Source organism: Mauremys mutica, chromosome 6 (assembly GCF_020497125.1).
Source record: "Mauremys mutica isolate MM-2020 ecotype Southern chromosome 6, ASM2049712v1, whole genome shotgun sequence".
Classification (NCBI taxonomy): Eukaryota; Metazoa; Chordata; order Testudines; family Geoemydidae; genus Mauremys; species Mauremys mutica.
This window is the reverse complement of record NC_059077.1, coordinates 28,787,043-28,802,965: the sequence shown is the minus strand read 5'-3', so window position 1 is coordinate 28,802,965 and position 15,923 is coordinate 28,787,043. Positions and strand designations below refer to the sequence as shown.

The following is a 15,923-nucleotide window of genomic DNA, read 5'->3' as shown; positions in this document are numbered from 1 at the left end:
TTTTAGAAGAAACAAATAGGTTTGGGATAATTAATGCTAGAGCCAATTAAGGAAATTAATCAGCAGACTTGGAGGAAGGGAAGCTAGTGGAGCATAAATGTGAAATGAGGCCATAACAAGGCATTCTGCTTGCTTATATGTATTCCTCCAATCATGATAATGGGCTATTGAGAGAACACTAATAATAACCCCATCAATCTAAGCACTTGAGTATTTCTGGATGGCAAATCCTGAATACTGAGAATTCACAGTAGTGATGAAGAATAATTGATAACATTTGTACTGCTGCACAGACAGAGATACTGTTTGGGTGAGGTGGATAAGAAGCAGTTACATCTAAGAATTTTCTACATGCTAGATCTTTTTTCAAATCAGACTAACTCCTTTGGATGCTTTATTAGTTTCACTATCTGAGGAATGATTGCTAATACGGAAACTACATGGCTGTCTGTCCACTCCACCCTTCCCCAGGCCAACAGTGCCAAATATACTTGCCAACAGAATTCTACTCTTTAGACTCATCAGTTGTAGCCACCATTAGCTTCACTGAATCAGAGCACAGCAATATGCTTCTATTGAAACATTACTAATGCTCTGAAATGCACTTTTGAAGCACAGAATATTGTGTTGTGCACAGCACAGTATGCGATGGGAAAACTTTGTACACAAATAGAAAAAAGTAGGATAATCTTATTAGCGTCTCCAAACAAAACCATTCTAAGAAAAGGGTTGCTTAGGTTTTATTTGTTCGCCTTACCTGTTTTGCCTTCCAAACTTCTAGAACTGGCATTCCAGCAATGATAGAATTAGGATCTTCTTGAGCTGCTGAATTAACTGTATCATTAGCACCAATTACAAGGACCAGGTCAGTTTCTGCATTAAAAAAATAAAAAGGAAAAAACATAACTTGAAAAAAAAAAATCAGGAACCACCATACAGAAGTTACTCTGAATATTGATTTGCATTATGATTGAACCTACAGTGTCAGAGACTGTATAGTGCCTCACACAATGGAGACCCAAACTCATCAGGAGAGTTCCTGCCCTGAACAGCTTACAACTTAAATACAGAAGACGGACAAAAAAGCGAGCATGGACACTGGTATACAGAGGTGAAGTTTCTTATTCAACTGGTCAGCGGTAGAGCCAGGAATAAAACCCAAGTATCCTGACTACCGGATCCAGTGCCCTATCCATTAGTCCATGCTGCCTCCCTAAGTTAAATCCTTTTAAATCCACATAAAGTTTCACAAACAAATTGAAAAACAGAAATTCTAATACGTGGAGCCATATTATCCAACAGATCAATATCAGCATCGAAGCTTTTAGATACCCAGCCACTTAAACTAATGGAGTATCTAGTACCATTATCTCCTGTTGACCAGCCACTACAGGGAGATAGACACCACATGCCACTGCCACCACAGCTATTAGGCCTTCACAGCAGAGTTATGTATAGATCAGAAATCCTGTGCTGAATTTTAGCTTCTGGAGAGGAGTGTTCTCTAGTGGTTAGAGATCTTTTTGCCCATTCCCAGCCTGTCTCCGTCTGTTCCTATCCCTTCCAGCCTGTTTCTCTCTGCTCTTATGTTTCCCACACTATTTCTGTTCCTCCCCGCATCCTGTAATTCTACTCATCCCACTGTTTCTGTTCCCTTCTATTCTTGTTCCTGTTCCTCCCCATCCTTAGCCTGTCTACATCTCCTCTCTGCTCCTCATTCCTCTACTTTTGAGTCAGCCTGCTTCTTCCTTCTCCTCTATGCTCCCTCAGCATCAGCAGAGGGTGAGGGGGAAGAGAACACTGCCCTTAGTACTTGGTGCCATGGCCAAGGGAAAGTCCTGCTCAACCCCTGCAGCCTTGAGTTAGGGCATGCTCAGTGCAGATGGAACTTTCCAGACTTTAGTTGCCAACCTCTAGCAAACCTCTACTGAACATGTGCCATGGCAATTTTCAGAGGCTTATACCTTGGCCAAATTTGGGTGAACGTTCATGAGGACAGCACCTTTCTGACTCCAAGGTAACCCATCTGCCACATTTCAAGTCCCTACTCCAGAGTATAAAGGTATTAAAATTTGTTAATGAAGCAAGTTTTAATCCTTGGCAAAACATTTTTCTCTAACAATGTTCACAAAACAGTTGAACTGTTTTTGCTGAAACGTTCCAAAAAATTCAGCCAGAATGGTTAAATTTGGTAAATTTATAAAGCATATAATAAGAAAGGCTTGTAATAGAAAGCATTTAGCAGAGCTGGAAACAATGCTTATTGTTGCCTATTGTTATAGACGTGTGCGGACAAATGAACACACATAGTGTATTATATCTGGCTCTATTTTCATTTAAAAAATAAACAAAAAATAACCACTGCAAGTTTAATATACTAGCAAATAATGTAGTTTTCAAATTATCACTCTCTCTAACCTGGGAAGTCTTCATTGATCTCATCCATTTCCAGAACAATATCATATGGCACACCTGCTTCTGCTAGGAGCACATTCAGCTGACCAGGCATCCGACCAGCCACAGGGTGAATACCAAACCTAGCCAAAAAAAAGGAACATACCCATTAGCAGACACAGCCTGTTTCATTTCATACTTTAAGGATGTGGCCAAGTGTGGGAAAGAATGCTAGTTCCTAAATGTGCTAATACCTACAGAATTACTCAAAAAAAAATTAAATCTCCAAAGACAAATCACATGCATTTTCCAGCATTTCCTGGGAGTTTGGGGAGACAGAGTGGGAGGGAAGGAGCTATAGAAGAGGAAGATATTTGAAATCACATAAATCCACTAGATTAAGATTTTAAATCTCAACCCTTCAGCCTCAAGGACCACAGATTAAATCCTTCAGAAAAAAGTTGTGTCAAAACCAAATTTGTGTGTTGGAAACCACAGGCAAGAAAAACTCCTAAATTTCCCTCTTACCCTGAGACAAGATGACCATTTATAACGTTAAAGAACCATTGACACATCCAGGACAAGAGAAAGGGTTTCCAATTCTCACTGATTTTATTGGAAATTGAGTAGATTTTAACTTTTATTTAATGGAACTAGCCCTTTTAGTATGCTGATCCACAGGGAAGCTGCCTCTGGAGATCCTGCAGCAATGAGAACGCCAGAGGCACTCCCAATTACAACAGTGGAGGAACTAGTGGCAGAGGCTTTCCAGATAAGTGAATGGGACCGTCAGGAAATGCATTGCTGGTGAACAACACAGCAACAGTGAAGTAAAGTTTCCACAAGGTAATATTCTACTTCAATAGGGTGGGGTTTTTTAAATAGTTTTAAAAATAATTGCCTTTTTCCTGCTCCCTTTTGGCTGACAAATCCTTCTGTCACCAGCCAAAGTGAGACATATATGCCAAACATTTGTGTCTACCTCCCAAACAATACTAGAAGAATTAAAAACATATGAACAGCATATTTGTCTTTGGCTCCCACACCAGATGTTGGGAAGGCTCCTTAGGTTATTAAGAGCTGCAAGTGCCACATATCGTAAGGGGTGTGACCAGAATCAACAACTCTCCTATGAAAAATGGAAGACGATGTGGGGTGGTCCACAACCAAAAGGTATCTCCCAACTTTCTCCAGAAGAATCTTCAAGGCTAAGTTAGAGAGAGAATACTTTACTCTGTTGGTTACAAATAAAATACATCCTTTCAAGAATTCAGACTCGAACACAGATTTTCCTTAAATTAAAGTTTGTCCCAATTATCTAGGACTTCAGCTGCTTCTGGATAAAATTATTTTAAATTTCTGAAAGATGGGAACTATTGAATTTATCATGGTAAGAAGAGTAATTGCCATAAAATTACTCTCATGAAATGGGAAGATTAAACTGGGGGAAAAGGCTGTGTGCTCTACTTTATTTACTTCATGTAATGAACTCAAATGGGGCATCAGAAATCTGTTTTTAAGAAGTTGGCATGTAGCTCTTTGCATCTTTTCAAACAACATGACAATCTCCTTAGAATGAAAGAGGCCTCTCCATCTCATGGCATGTATCCCGCTAATCCCCAGACTCTGACATTAACAACAACTTTATTCCAGTGAGAGGAAGACAAGAGTAAAACAAGTCATCTGTACTTTGCTTGATGTATTATGCTGTAACTTTCAGGCAAAATATGATACTATAACAATATAAGATTGGTGACAGATTAGATCTACTTTGTTACAAATGAACTTTGTCAGACAGAATTATGACCATTTCATCTGGTAGTCATTAAAAGAAAAATGCAAGCAATTAAGGTCTTTACAGTAGGAACAGAAGTCTGGTCTCCTTAATGATGATTTAGTTTTTACTTGAATTTTTTTTATTTTCTTAGAGTGCACGTTTTGAGAGATCTCCTTTTCTTCTCCACTCAATATTTTACCATAGCAACTTTGACAAAAGGTACAAAGTTAGCACTGCAATTTTTTCTACCTAACAAAGCCTTATTTAACAGTTCATCTCTTCCCTTTCCTTCAACACAAATTCAGGTGACACCAGAGGATACAGTTATAGGTATATAACGTTTTCCAGTACCTTACATCTAGCAGTGCAGCAAAACTACAAATAATGCAGGCCAGAATATTAAGTCTCTACCATATATCCTAATGACATTGCAGAGCAAGTTCAGATAGCCAAAAGGTTATTCCCAAATTTAACCAGGATACCAGAGATAATATCCACTACTCTGGGTGAATAGAAGATGGAGTTTTAGCCATAGAATTTTTGGTGAAGGCAAATGGTTGTTTTTTTCATCTCATCTAAATGATGGCACCTGCACAGAACAGTTCCTCCCAGCATCACTAAGGCTATGCACACAGGTTAATTGCATTTCCCTGCTCCTACTTTATATTCCCCTGCTTATGAATCCAAAGATAATATGGAGAGATTTGCATCCGACGAAGTGGGTATTCACCCACGAAAGCTCATGCTCCAATACGTCTGTTAGTCTATAAGGTGCCACAGGACTCTTTGCTGCTTTTACAGATCCAGACTAACATGGCTACCCCTCTGATACATGGAGATTTGTTTCTGTAAAACTGAAAAACTGTCTTAATTATAATGCTGCTTTTCAAACCCTTATGTTGGAGCCCTGTATAGCAGAGAGTCTCAAATATTTCCATACTGAGGACCATTATCGTATAACAGATTTTCTCATGGTCATTTCCTTCCCACATTACTAGTCACAATCCAACATGTTCTCCAAAGAAGCAACGGCAATGTGTATGACCACTTAGCTGCAACTCCTTCCACTATTTTGATTTCTTTAACAGGTACATGTATTTACATTTATGAGACCCAAATCACCTCCTTGTCTGCAGCCCCTACTTCTCTAGTCTCTCCTTCAGGCCACCCTGTAGGTGTGTTATGTCGTCCTATACATTTGATACCCTCCACTTTTGGAGTCAATAATTTTGGTCATGGTTGAATTTACACAAAGAAATGCCAAAAGATAATTAAGTGACTTCAGTTCCTGTACAGCGAACCAAAGAATCAGAGGTGTGATAAAGGAGTTCTTAAAGAAATATAAAAGGAGCTCTGCTTGAAGACTGATTGAGCAATTGAAACTTGCTAGGACAGGAGAATTGTCTTTCCATTGTGCATGTTTCATCATTACAATGGAACCAGTTCATAACCACCACCAGTGGTCCACAAACTACAGTTTTTGAACCACTGATATATAGTGGATACTAATTTTTAATGCTATACAAATATAAATTTAGAATCAGAATAATCTGTTCAACTACCAGTAGTAAGATGGAGTTAAAGCAACTTGAACATCAGGTAATTTGAACTCCAAGTTCAAAACCAGACGTACTGAATGATCACTCCACTCAGCACTATGAGATGCTGTGACAAGATGCAAGTACAGTAACTCCTCACTTAACGTTGTGGTTATGTTCCTGAAAAATGCAACTTTAAGTGAAACAATGTTAAATGAATCCAATTGTCCCATAAGATTTAATATAAATGCGGGGGGTTAGGTTCCAAGGAAATTTTTTGGGGCCGACAAAAGACATTATATACTGTACAGTACTGTACTGAGGTTGGGACGTGCCCCAGCTTACTCCACACAGGCACAGACCGCTGCAGGCAAGAACGCTAAGAAGCACCTTTGCAGCAGCTTCCACAGAGAACAGGCTCGGATTTTGCTGGGAATGCTGCAGGCCCGCCTCTTCCTGTCCCCGCTCCACTCCAGGCCCGCCTCTTCCTGTCCCCGCTCCACTCCAGGCCCGCCTCTTCCCACCCCCACTCCACCTCCTCCCCGGAGCATGCCACATCCCTCCCCTCCCCCCGTCCCAAATCCTAAGCACCGCCAAACAACTGTATGGCGGCGCTTAGGACTTTCTGGGAGGGAGGGGGAGGAATGGAGAAGTGGAACTTGTGCAATGCTCCCTTGTAAAGTCACTGCTCTTCCACAGAATCTTACAAGCAGGCAGCCAAACGACGTTATAAGAGAGCATTGCACAACTTTAAACTAGCATGTTCCCTAATTGAGCAGGGATGCAACATTGAAACAATGTTAAGTGGAACAACGTTAAATGAGGAGTTACTGTATTGTTAAACTTTGGTTCAAGAGTGGAATGGAAGCCAGTTTTATACAAGAGCTGCACAAGAAGGAAAAATAATACATTATATTTAGCTGGTAAATATTTGAGATCCTGATGCAGAGGACAAAACCTAGAATCAGATACAGGACAGCAAAACAAATAGGACACAATATTAACAGCCTAAAGCAGGGGTGGGAATACTTTTTGGACTGAGGGCCACGTTAGGCTTCTGAAATTGTATGGAGGAACGTTTAGGAGAGGCTATGCCTCCCCAAACAGCCAGGCATGGCCTGGCCCCCATCCCCTATCCGACTACCCCCTCCCTTTTCGCTCCCTGATGCCCCCCCCCCCCAGGGACTCCTGCCCCATCCAACCCACCGTTCCCTGATGGCGCCCCCAGAACTCCTGCCCCATCCACCCCTCCCTGTCCCCTGACCGCCCCTGGACCCGCACCCCTGACTGCCCTCCGCTGCCCCATCCAACCCCACCTCTCATTCCTGATTGCCTCCACCCCGGAACCCTGCCCCATCCAACCACCCCTTCTCCCTGACCGCCCCCAGAACCCCTGCCCCTGCCCGCCACCCCATCCAACCTGCCCTCCCCTTCCTGACTGCCCCCCCCGGAACCTCCGCTCCCATTCAACCCCCCGTTTCCCACCCTCTGACCACTCCAACCCCCCCGACTACCACCCCGAACTCCCCTGACCTCTATCTAACCCCCACCCCCCGCCCTCTTATTGTGCTGCCTGGAGCACCGGTGGCTGGCGGCGCAGCTCAGAGCATCAGGACAGGCAGCTATGCCAAGCCAGCCATGCCACCGCGCAGCACAGAGCACCAGGTCAGGATGCGGCTCTGCAGCTGCCCTGCCCCAGGAATTCACAGTCCCGCCACCCAGAGCATTGCACAGGCAGCGCAGTGAGCTGAAGCTGCGGGGAAGAGGGAACAGCGGGGGAGGGGGCGGGGGCTAGCCTCCCGGGCCAGCAGCTCAGGGGCCGGGCAGGAGAGTCCCTCAGGCCACAGTTTGCCCACCTCTGGCCTAAAGTTTCACACCAACCACTCAGTAATGTAAACCATGTGCAGCAGCACAGCTGCTTCCAAACTGTGCCCAAAGGCAATGATTTTTAGTACATTAGAAGAACTCTTATTTTGAAACACATTAGAATATCATCACTATTTTGGCCAGGAACAAAGATTTCCCAACAAAATTCTCTTTAGTTTCTAATAAAATTATTCGAGCTTCTTTGTGATTAAAGCTGGCTTATAAATTAAATAAACAAAAACACAAAATATGCTTGAGGTTTCTATTAAATACTCGAACACAACCTTGTTTCCAGGGCTGATCCCCAAACCGACATACAAGTTGCCAAGTGAATAAACTTTCACCTTTGACTTTGCCTCTGCTGAGGGAAGGGGAAGAGGAAAAAGAAAGAAAAAGAAGGGGAAAGAAATATTTTTGGTTGGTGGGAGGAGTTATGGTATGGATCATCATTTGTCACAGATTTTGACAAACACTGCCAGAAACGATACACTGCACATGTGGAAGGTTTATGAACTGTTTGCACAAAAATCTATTTGACAGGACACGTTTAGATGACTCCCAAAGGGAGTTTGTTTCTGAGAGTCTTGATGACCAAATATGACAGTGGCTTGCCAGTACCTCTTGGAACAAATGCGTGCAAGATCGTCAAACCAGATGTGTGCGTGTGTGCGCGCATGGACACAGACACTCACATGTTGATAAAGATTTCAGAGGGTACGTCTACACTACAGGATTATTCCGATTTTACATAAACCAGTTTAGCAAAACAGATTGTATAAAATCGAGTGCGCGCGGCCACACTAAACACATTAAATCAGTGGTGTGCGTCCACGGTCCGAGGCTAGCATCGACTTCTGGTGCGTTGCACTGTGGGTAGCTATTCCGTAGCTATCCCATAGTTTCCGCAGCCTCCCCCGCCCCTTGGAATTTCCGGGTTGAGATCCCAGTGCCTGATGGGGCAAAAATCATTGTCGCGGGTGGTTCTGGGTAAATGTCGTCAGTCACTCCTTCCTCTGGGAAAGCAACGGCAGACAAGCATTTCGCGCCTTTTTTCCCTGGATTGCCCTGGCAGATGCCATAGCATGGCAATCATGGAGCCTGTTTTGCCTTTTGTGACTGTCACCGTATGTGTACTAGATGCCGCTGACAGAGGCGATTCAGCAGTGCTACACAGCAGCATACTTTTGCTTTTGCATGACAGCAGAGATGGTTACCAGCCATACTGTACCATCTACCATACCATAAACTGGTAATAAGATGATCATGGTTACCAGTCCTTTTGCACTGCACCATTTGCTGCTGTCATAAGTGCCCCTGGCTGAGATGAGCCAGGGGCGCAAAAGCCAAAATTGGGAATGACTCCCTGAGTCAATCCCTCCTTTTTGGTATCTAAAAATAGAATCAGTCCTCCCTAGAATATGGGCAAGTGTACTAGAGAGCCACTGTGTCATAGAACCAGAGAGCATAGCTGCTCTATGTCAGATCCAGCAGAAATTATGAGCTGTATGCTATTCACAGGGGGTGCTCCTGCAACAACCCCACCTGTTGATTCCGTTCTTCCCCCAGCCTTCCTGGGGTACCGTAGCAGTGTCCCCCCACTTGTGTGATGAAGTAATAAAGAATGCAGGAATAAGACACAGTGACTTGTTAGTGAGAAATGAGTGGAAGGCAGCCTCCAGCTGCTATGATAGTCCAGACAGGACATTAAGCAGTGTGGAGGAGAGGAGCCCAGCATCCCGCTGCTAGTCCAGGGACAATTGAATCTGTTCTTTACACATGAAGGGCGGGGGCTGATGGAGCTCAGCCCCCTGTTGCTATGATGAAGACGGTTACCAGCCATACTGCACCATCTACCAGGAAAAATCAGGAGCTTTTTACACAGGCGCCCATGATAGACCTCACTGAATGCTAGTCGGCATGGTTACCAGTCCTTTTGCACTGCCCCATGTGCCAATAGGCTGATGATGACGATGGATATCAGTCATATTGTACCATCAGCCACCCATGACGGGGGGGGGCGGGGGGAGCAAGGATGTTGGTGTTGACTGCTGCAGCATCGCATCTATCTGCAGCATTCAGTAAAGATAGGGTGACATGTAAAAGAGTCAAGAGAGGATTGTTTTCCCTTTCACTTCTGGGGGTGGGTGGGGGGGTGCGTAAATTGCCGAGCTATGCCCTGAACCACCGCGGACACTGTGTTTGACCCTAGAAGCATTTGGAGCTCAGCCAAGAATGCAAATGCTTTTCGGAGACTGCAGGCACTGTGGGATTGCTTGAGTCCTCCAGTCCCCGCTCCAGTCCCCCCTCCATGAGCGTCCATTTGATTCTTTGGCTTTCCGTTACGCTTGTCACGCAGCAGTGCGCTGAGTCCATGCTATGGCATCTGTGTGGAGATTTTTTAAAAATGATTTTGAATTTCGTCTTCTGTAACGGAGCGCTGATAGAACAGATTTGCCTGCCCTTACTGCGATCACATCCGCATGGTCCATGCTGGAGCTCTTTTTTTATTTTGATTTCGGACTGCATCGCCACCCGTGCTGATCGGAGCTCCACGCTGTGTAAACAGGAAATATTCAAAAGTTCGCGGGGCTTTTCCTGTCTACCTGGCCACTGCATCCGAGTTCAGATTGCTGTCCAGAGCGGTCAGTGGTGCACTGTGGGATACCACCCGGAGGCCAATACCGTTGATCTGCGGCCACACTAACCCTAATCCGATATGGTAATTCCGATACTAGCGCTACTCCTCTCGTTAGGGAGGAGTACAGAAACCGGTTTAAAGGGCCTCTTAGTGTGAACGGGTGTGGCGTTAAATCGGTTTTACGCTCCTTAAACCAGTTTAAACGCATAGTGTAGACCAGGCCATACAGGCAACATTTACACAGATAGTTTGTGAAATTATCCACTCATCTCAAAAAGGAAGATCCTACCAGCCATTCAGGTGAGCATGGCAACGCTGAGAAGAAGCAAGAGCAGACCAAGTTTCTCATAAACACAGAAGAGATTACACTAGAAACACCAGGAAAAAAAAAGAGAGGACACTTTTAAAAATGCCCCATCTAAACATCGTATAACCTTGAAGAATTTGCACTCAACTTGAAATCCCCTCCGGTTTATGATAACCTCTTGATTTCACCACCATCACATGCAATGGGTGCGACATGTCCTATTCATTGCGCATTACAACAGCAGTTCTTGAAAACGACAAGCTTTTTTAAAGGCATAATATATTTGCCAAATGTACTCTCCCACAACAAGTTTTAAAACAAATCCCTTTTCCCCCCCCTACTTATTCATTCCACTCTGGAAATACCTAAAAATACAACAAGATACAAACTTTATGGAATAAATTGAAAATTGAAAATATGGAGAATGATTAATAATCTTTAATTGCTTAAGAAGTATTCTCTTTCAAGTGTCTCTAATGTTAGTGCTGCAAGAACATCAGATTTTCTCCTCTAATGAAAAAAAATGAAGGAAAATGTTTTTAAAATTTCTTATTTTTCAGTCAAACACTAAAGGACCTTATATCATGAAAATGTTTGCATCTCCTCATGTTGAACTTATATATGTCAGGCAAAGTGTGTTGGCTACAAGTTCAGTCCAAAGAACTAAAATTCATGACCATGCTCTAGTTTATCAGAGGGGTTGGCTCAGTGCTGTACTGAAACACAGGTTCTCTTTTTAGACCTCAAATAAATCAGATTATACAATTCTGGGCCCTTTTTCAAACTAAGTCTCTAGTTTCAGAGGAATAATCTTGGGCCCAAACTTTGAACCCATGTGAGTTATTGGGGAAAAAAATACATGAATACATTTTAGGTGCAAAACTATACCAAAAAATAAAATAAAGTGGGGAGCTGGTTTGAAATCCAGCTCTTTATATGGGTTTCTTCTAGAAAAAGCTAGTCTCCGTGGGCAAGTCAGAAGCATTTGGATTCATGAAAATTGATTGGTAGAATTGTTTACACATGCAGATGTCTTCCATTGCACAAAAGGCCTTTGTCTATATATTCTCTGCATATATATGTAAAATTAAGCAGTGGGATGAGGGTGCACACTAGGCTGAAGAAGTCAAACCCACTTGTAGAGATGGCCCAGTATTTACAGTACAATGCCCTCCCAAGTCTTACCACCTCAGTGACATGAATAAAGGGTTACTGTTTCAGACTCTCTGCCGACCCAGGACGACAGTACTGCGTCTGTTACAATCAGCTCACATTTGGACTGTCTTCTTTGCAGCCCTATTGGCTAGAAACTTTCTTTTTTTAAAATGAAAGCTTAGATTCTGCAAATTCTGAAGATGCCATGTGAGCCTATAAATACATCTAGACTGTCACATGTTAAACATTCCCCTACAGTACACACCCCATCACGAACAAACCCTTCCCAAACTACAAAACTAGACACTACCAGTGCTAGTGCATTTAAACACACACACACACACACACACACACACACTAACAGACTATGTCAGGAATCCTGGGATAAGTTTTCAATACTGATAAAAGAGCTTTAATGATTTGTGCAATTTTATCTGTGTTGAATTTAAACTCAGTTGCCTAGGATGTTATTACAGATGCAGTAGTATTCTATTTTTAATGCTTACTGAGGACTGAAGAACTACAGAGTGGGATTTACTATTTGCGGTAAACGTAGTCAATCTTTTTACTCACAACAGACAAGAAAACAATACTATTTTCCTCAATCCTGAATAAGCTTATTTATATTTAATCCATTGCAGAAGTGGTTCAAGATCATTTCATTGTCATGTGACTCTGGTGTTTGCACTGAAAGAATGCATAATGCATGAACGTTAAACGCAACACACAGGAGTCAGTGTCCAACCATCTTCCTCCCAGAGCACTTCATCCATGTAAAAATAGGATTTCTGTAACTATGCCAAAGTTGATGAGACATAGGGTGCTCTAAGTAAGTTACATCTGCTTGGTGCCTATTTTAGCTTGCTCAACAATTTTTTTAAATTTCTGAACATCTGTAGAAGTTATTCACACACAGGATAGCTTGCTCAACAGAACCCAATTTCTCCCCTCTTAACTTTCTATGCCCTCTGTCCCAAACGTGCAGCCTCTCTGTTCCAAGCACATACACATCTGCCAATTCTCTTAAAAAACACACTCTAGTTTCATGGAGAGATAACATGAATGACAATTTAAGTACAAAGGTCATGCAGATACTCTAGCACTTGTTTATTGCTCACAAAAATCTGAGTTACGAAAAACATAAGGCCTGATTGGAAAAGATTTTAAATTGTCCATTTTTACAAAATGAGCTTTCAGTCCAAAAAAAAAAAAAAAACCACTTCCAGTTTTTCTTCTAGGAAACTAAGACCTTCCCCTGCAACATGGGACGTGGGTCATTTGTTGCCAGGATTTTCTGGTTATATCTCACCTAATCAATTCCTGGGCATTGCAAGGGCCTCAAGCACTGATGCAACTTGGTCCCTCTGATTCTTTCCCTGTGGCGCACAACAGTATTACAGACCACATGAGACCACACTGGGATCTAATTTCTGTTGTTGGGTCTGGTGTGCAGTCTCTGGCTGGTGTTTGTGGCCTGTGATATACAGGAGATCAGAGTAGAAGATCTGGGGTCCCTTCTGATCTTAAACGCTATGACTCTAAGGAAAAAATCATGTAATTTGAAAGAATAATGTAAGAATTCAAACGAATTAGTTTTATTTATTTAAATATAAAGAAAAGTTAAAGATGGCATCCATCCATATGCTCCAGAAACCCTTGGCATAATTAAAATGCAATACCTAGTATCCTACAGGCAGCAATACAATTTGACTACATCCCAACACCCGTAACCTAGGTAAATTTAAAAACTCAAGTCCACCTACCTTACAATTTCCCCCATTTTCAAATGCCTAGGAAAGAAGATAGGAGCTTTGCCTTGTGTCCCAAGATCATGAGACACTAGCACATAAGTCCTTCCAATATATTAACCTATAAAAATTAGTCAAGACCAGCCATCTAGTGATTGAAGTTTGAGAAAAATATTCAGACAGTAATCTAGATTTTCTCTCACAACTGCATATTCCACTGATTATGGCAGCTAAAAAGTCAAGAACCCACATGCCTGTGGCGTTAGTCAATAGATTTAAAATTAAGTGTGTGCGGTTTCAGCACTTGCATGCAACTTCCTTAACCTATTGTAATTGGTTACTACTGCACCTTGTGCAGAAATTTTAAATACACACATTCTATAAGAATGGCTATAAAGTCATACAACTGATATCATGGCCAAAATATAATGAATCTAGAATGTCTGTGAACAGTGTTCAATATGCTATGTATTTGAGCATTTCTTTATTTTAAATACACCATATAATATATCATTTAAGAGATTAAAATTCTATGAATGGATGTTTAGGACTTGCCTACACTGAATTTAATTCAGATTAAGGTAGGGTATGAATTTAAAGTGGACTAGCTATTCCTGATTAACTCCCTATGTGGATGCTTTTGCTGTAGATTAAGGGTGCCTTATTCTGAATTAGTTTGATCCATTTCTGAAGTGCATTAAGATAATTCAGAATCAAGCCCTTACATGCACTGTATTCAAGATATATGGTAAATGGAGAGCCTTCAATGACAGCTCTGTAGTACTACAAAGGCAGTAATAGAGAATAAAACTGCTTGAAGACCAAGTCTTGGTCTACACTACGATTTTAGGTCGAATTTAGCAGTGTTACCTCGATTTAAGTCTGGACCCGTCCACATGATGAAGCCCTTTTTTTCAACTTAAAGGGCTCTTTAAATAGATTTCTTTACTCCACCTCCGACAAGGGGATGAGTGCTGAAATCGGCCTTGCTGGGTCGAATTTGGGGTAGTCTGGACACAATTTGACGGTATTGGCCTCCGGGAGCTATCCCAGAGTGCTCCACTGTGATCGCTCTGGACAGCGCTCTCAACTCAGATGCACTGGCCAGGTAGACAGGAAAAGGCCCGCGAACTTTTGAATCTCATTTCCTGTTTGCCAGCATGGCATCTCATCAGCAGAGGTGACCATGATGGAGTCTCAGGATCGCAAAAGAGCTCCAGCATGGACCAAACAGGACGTACAGGATCTGCTCGCCATATGGGCAGACGAATCCGTGCTAGCTGAACTCCGTTCCAGCAAACGAAATGCCAAAACATTAGAAAGTCTCAAAAGGGCATGAAGGACAGAGGCCCTAACAGGGACACACAGCAGTGCCATGTGAAAATTAAGGAGCTAAGGCAAGCCTACCAAAAAACCAGAGAGGCAAACGGCCGCTCTGGATCAGAGCCCCAAACATGCCGCTTCTATGATGAGCTGTATGCCACGCTAGGGGATGCAGCCACCATTACCCCAACCCTGTGCTTTGACTCAATGGAGAATCAAGCAACACGGAAGCAGGTTTTGGGGACGAGGAAGATGATGAAGAGATTGAAGATAGCTCACAGCAAGGAAGCAGAGAAACCGGTTTCCCCAACAGCCAAGATATGTTTCTCACCCTGGACCTGGAGCCAGTAACCCCCGAACCCACCCAAGGCGGGCTCCTGGACCCTGAAGGCAGAGAAGGGATCTCTGGTGAGTGTACCTTTGTAAATATTACACATGGCTTAAAAGCAAGCGTGTTTAATGATTAAATTTGCCCTGGCATTCACAGCCAGTACAGCTACTGGAAAAGTCTGTTAACGTGTATGGGGATGGAGAGGACATCCTCCAGAGACATCTCCTTAAAGCTCTCCTGGATGTACTCCCAAAACCTTTGCAAAAAGGTTTCTGGGGAGGGCAGCCTTATTCCGTCCGCCATGGTAGGACATTGTACCACTCCAGGCCAGTAGCATGTAGTCGGGAATCATTACATAACAAAGCATGGCAGCGTATGGTCCCGGTGTTTGCTGGCATTCAAACACCATCCGTTCTTTATCTTGCTGTGTTATCCTCAGGAGAGTGACATCATTCATGGTCACCTGGTTGAAATAGGGTGCTTTTATTAAGGGAGCAAAGAGTCCTGTGGCACCTTATAGACTAACAGACATATTGGAGCATGAGCTTTTGTGGGTGAATACCCACTTCGTCGGATGCATGCCTAACAGACTAACACAGCTACCCCTCTGATACTTTTATTAAGGGGACATTCAGAGGTGCCAGTTCCTACTCAGCTGTTTGGCTGTGGCTGAACAAAAATGTTCCCCACTGTTAGCCACGCGGTGGAGAGAGGGATGAAGCGTGAGTGATCTCTCACACTAAACCGGCAGGCCCGCAATACAAGAGGCAAAATGCGACCTTGTAACGAAAGCACGTGCTGTATAATGTGAACAGCAAAGTTCAACGTGAAAGTGTACCCATTTTT

The 15,923-nt window shown here is 42.9% G+C and overlaps 1 protein-coding gene across 1 annotated transcript in view; it reads right to left on the bottom strand.

Moving 5' to 3' along the window:
• The window catches only part of NNT (nicotinamide nucleotide transhydrogenase), a 70,958-nt gene that overhangs the window by 3,502 nt on the left and 51,533 nt on the right, over positions 1-15,923 (bottom strand). Inside the window, exons 20-21 of the mRNA XM_045021729.1 lie at positions 2,419-2,537; positions 758-873 (exon numbers count right to left, since the gene is read on the bottom strand). Coding sequence (XP_044877664.1) covers positions 758-873; positions 2,419-2,537 — 235 coding nt within the window. The remainder of the gene's footprint in view (positions 1-757; positions 874-2,418; positions 2,538-15,923) is intronic.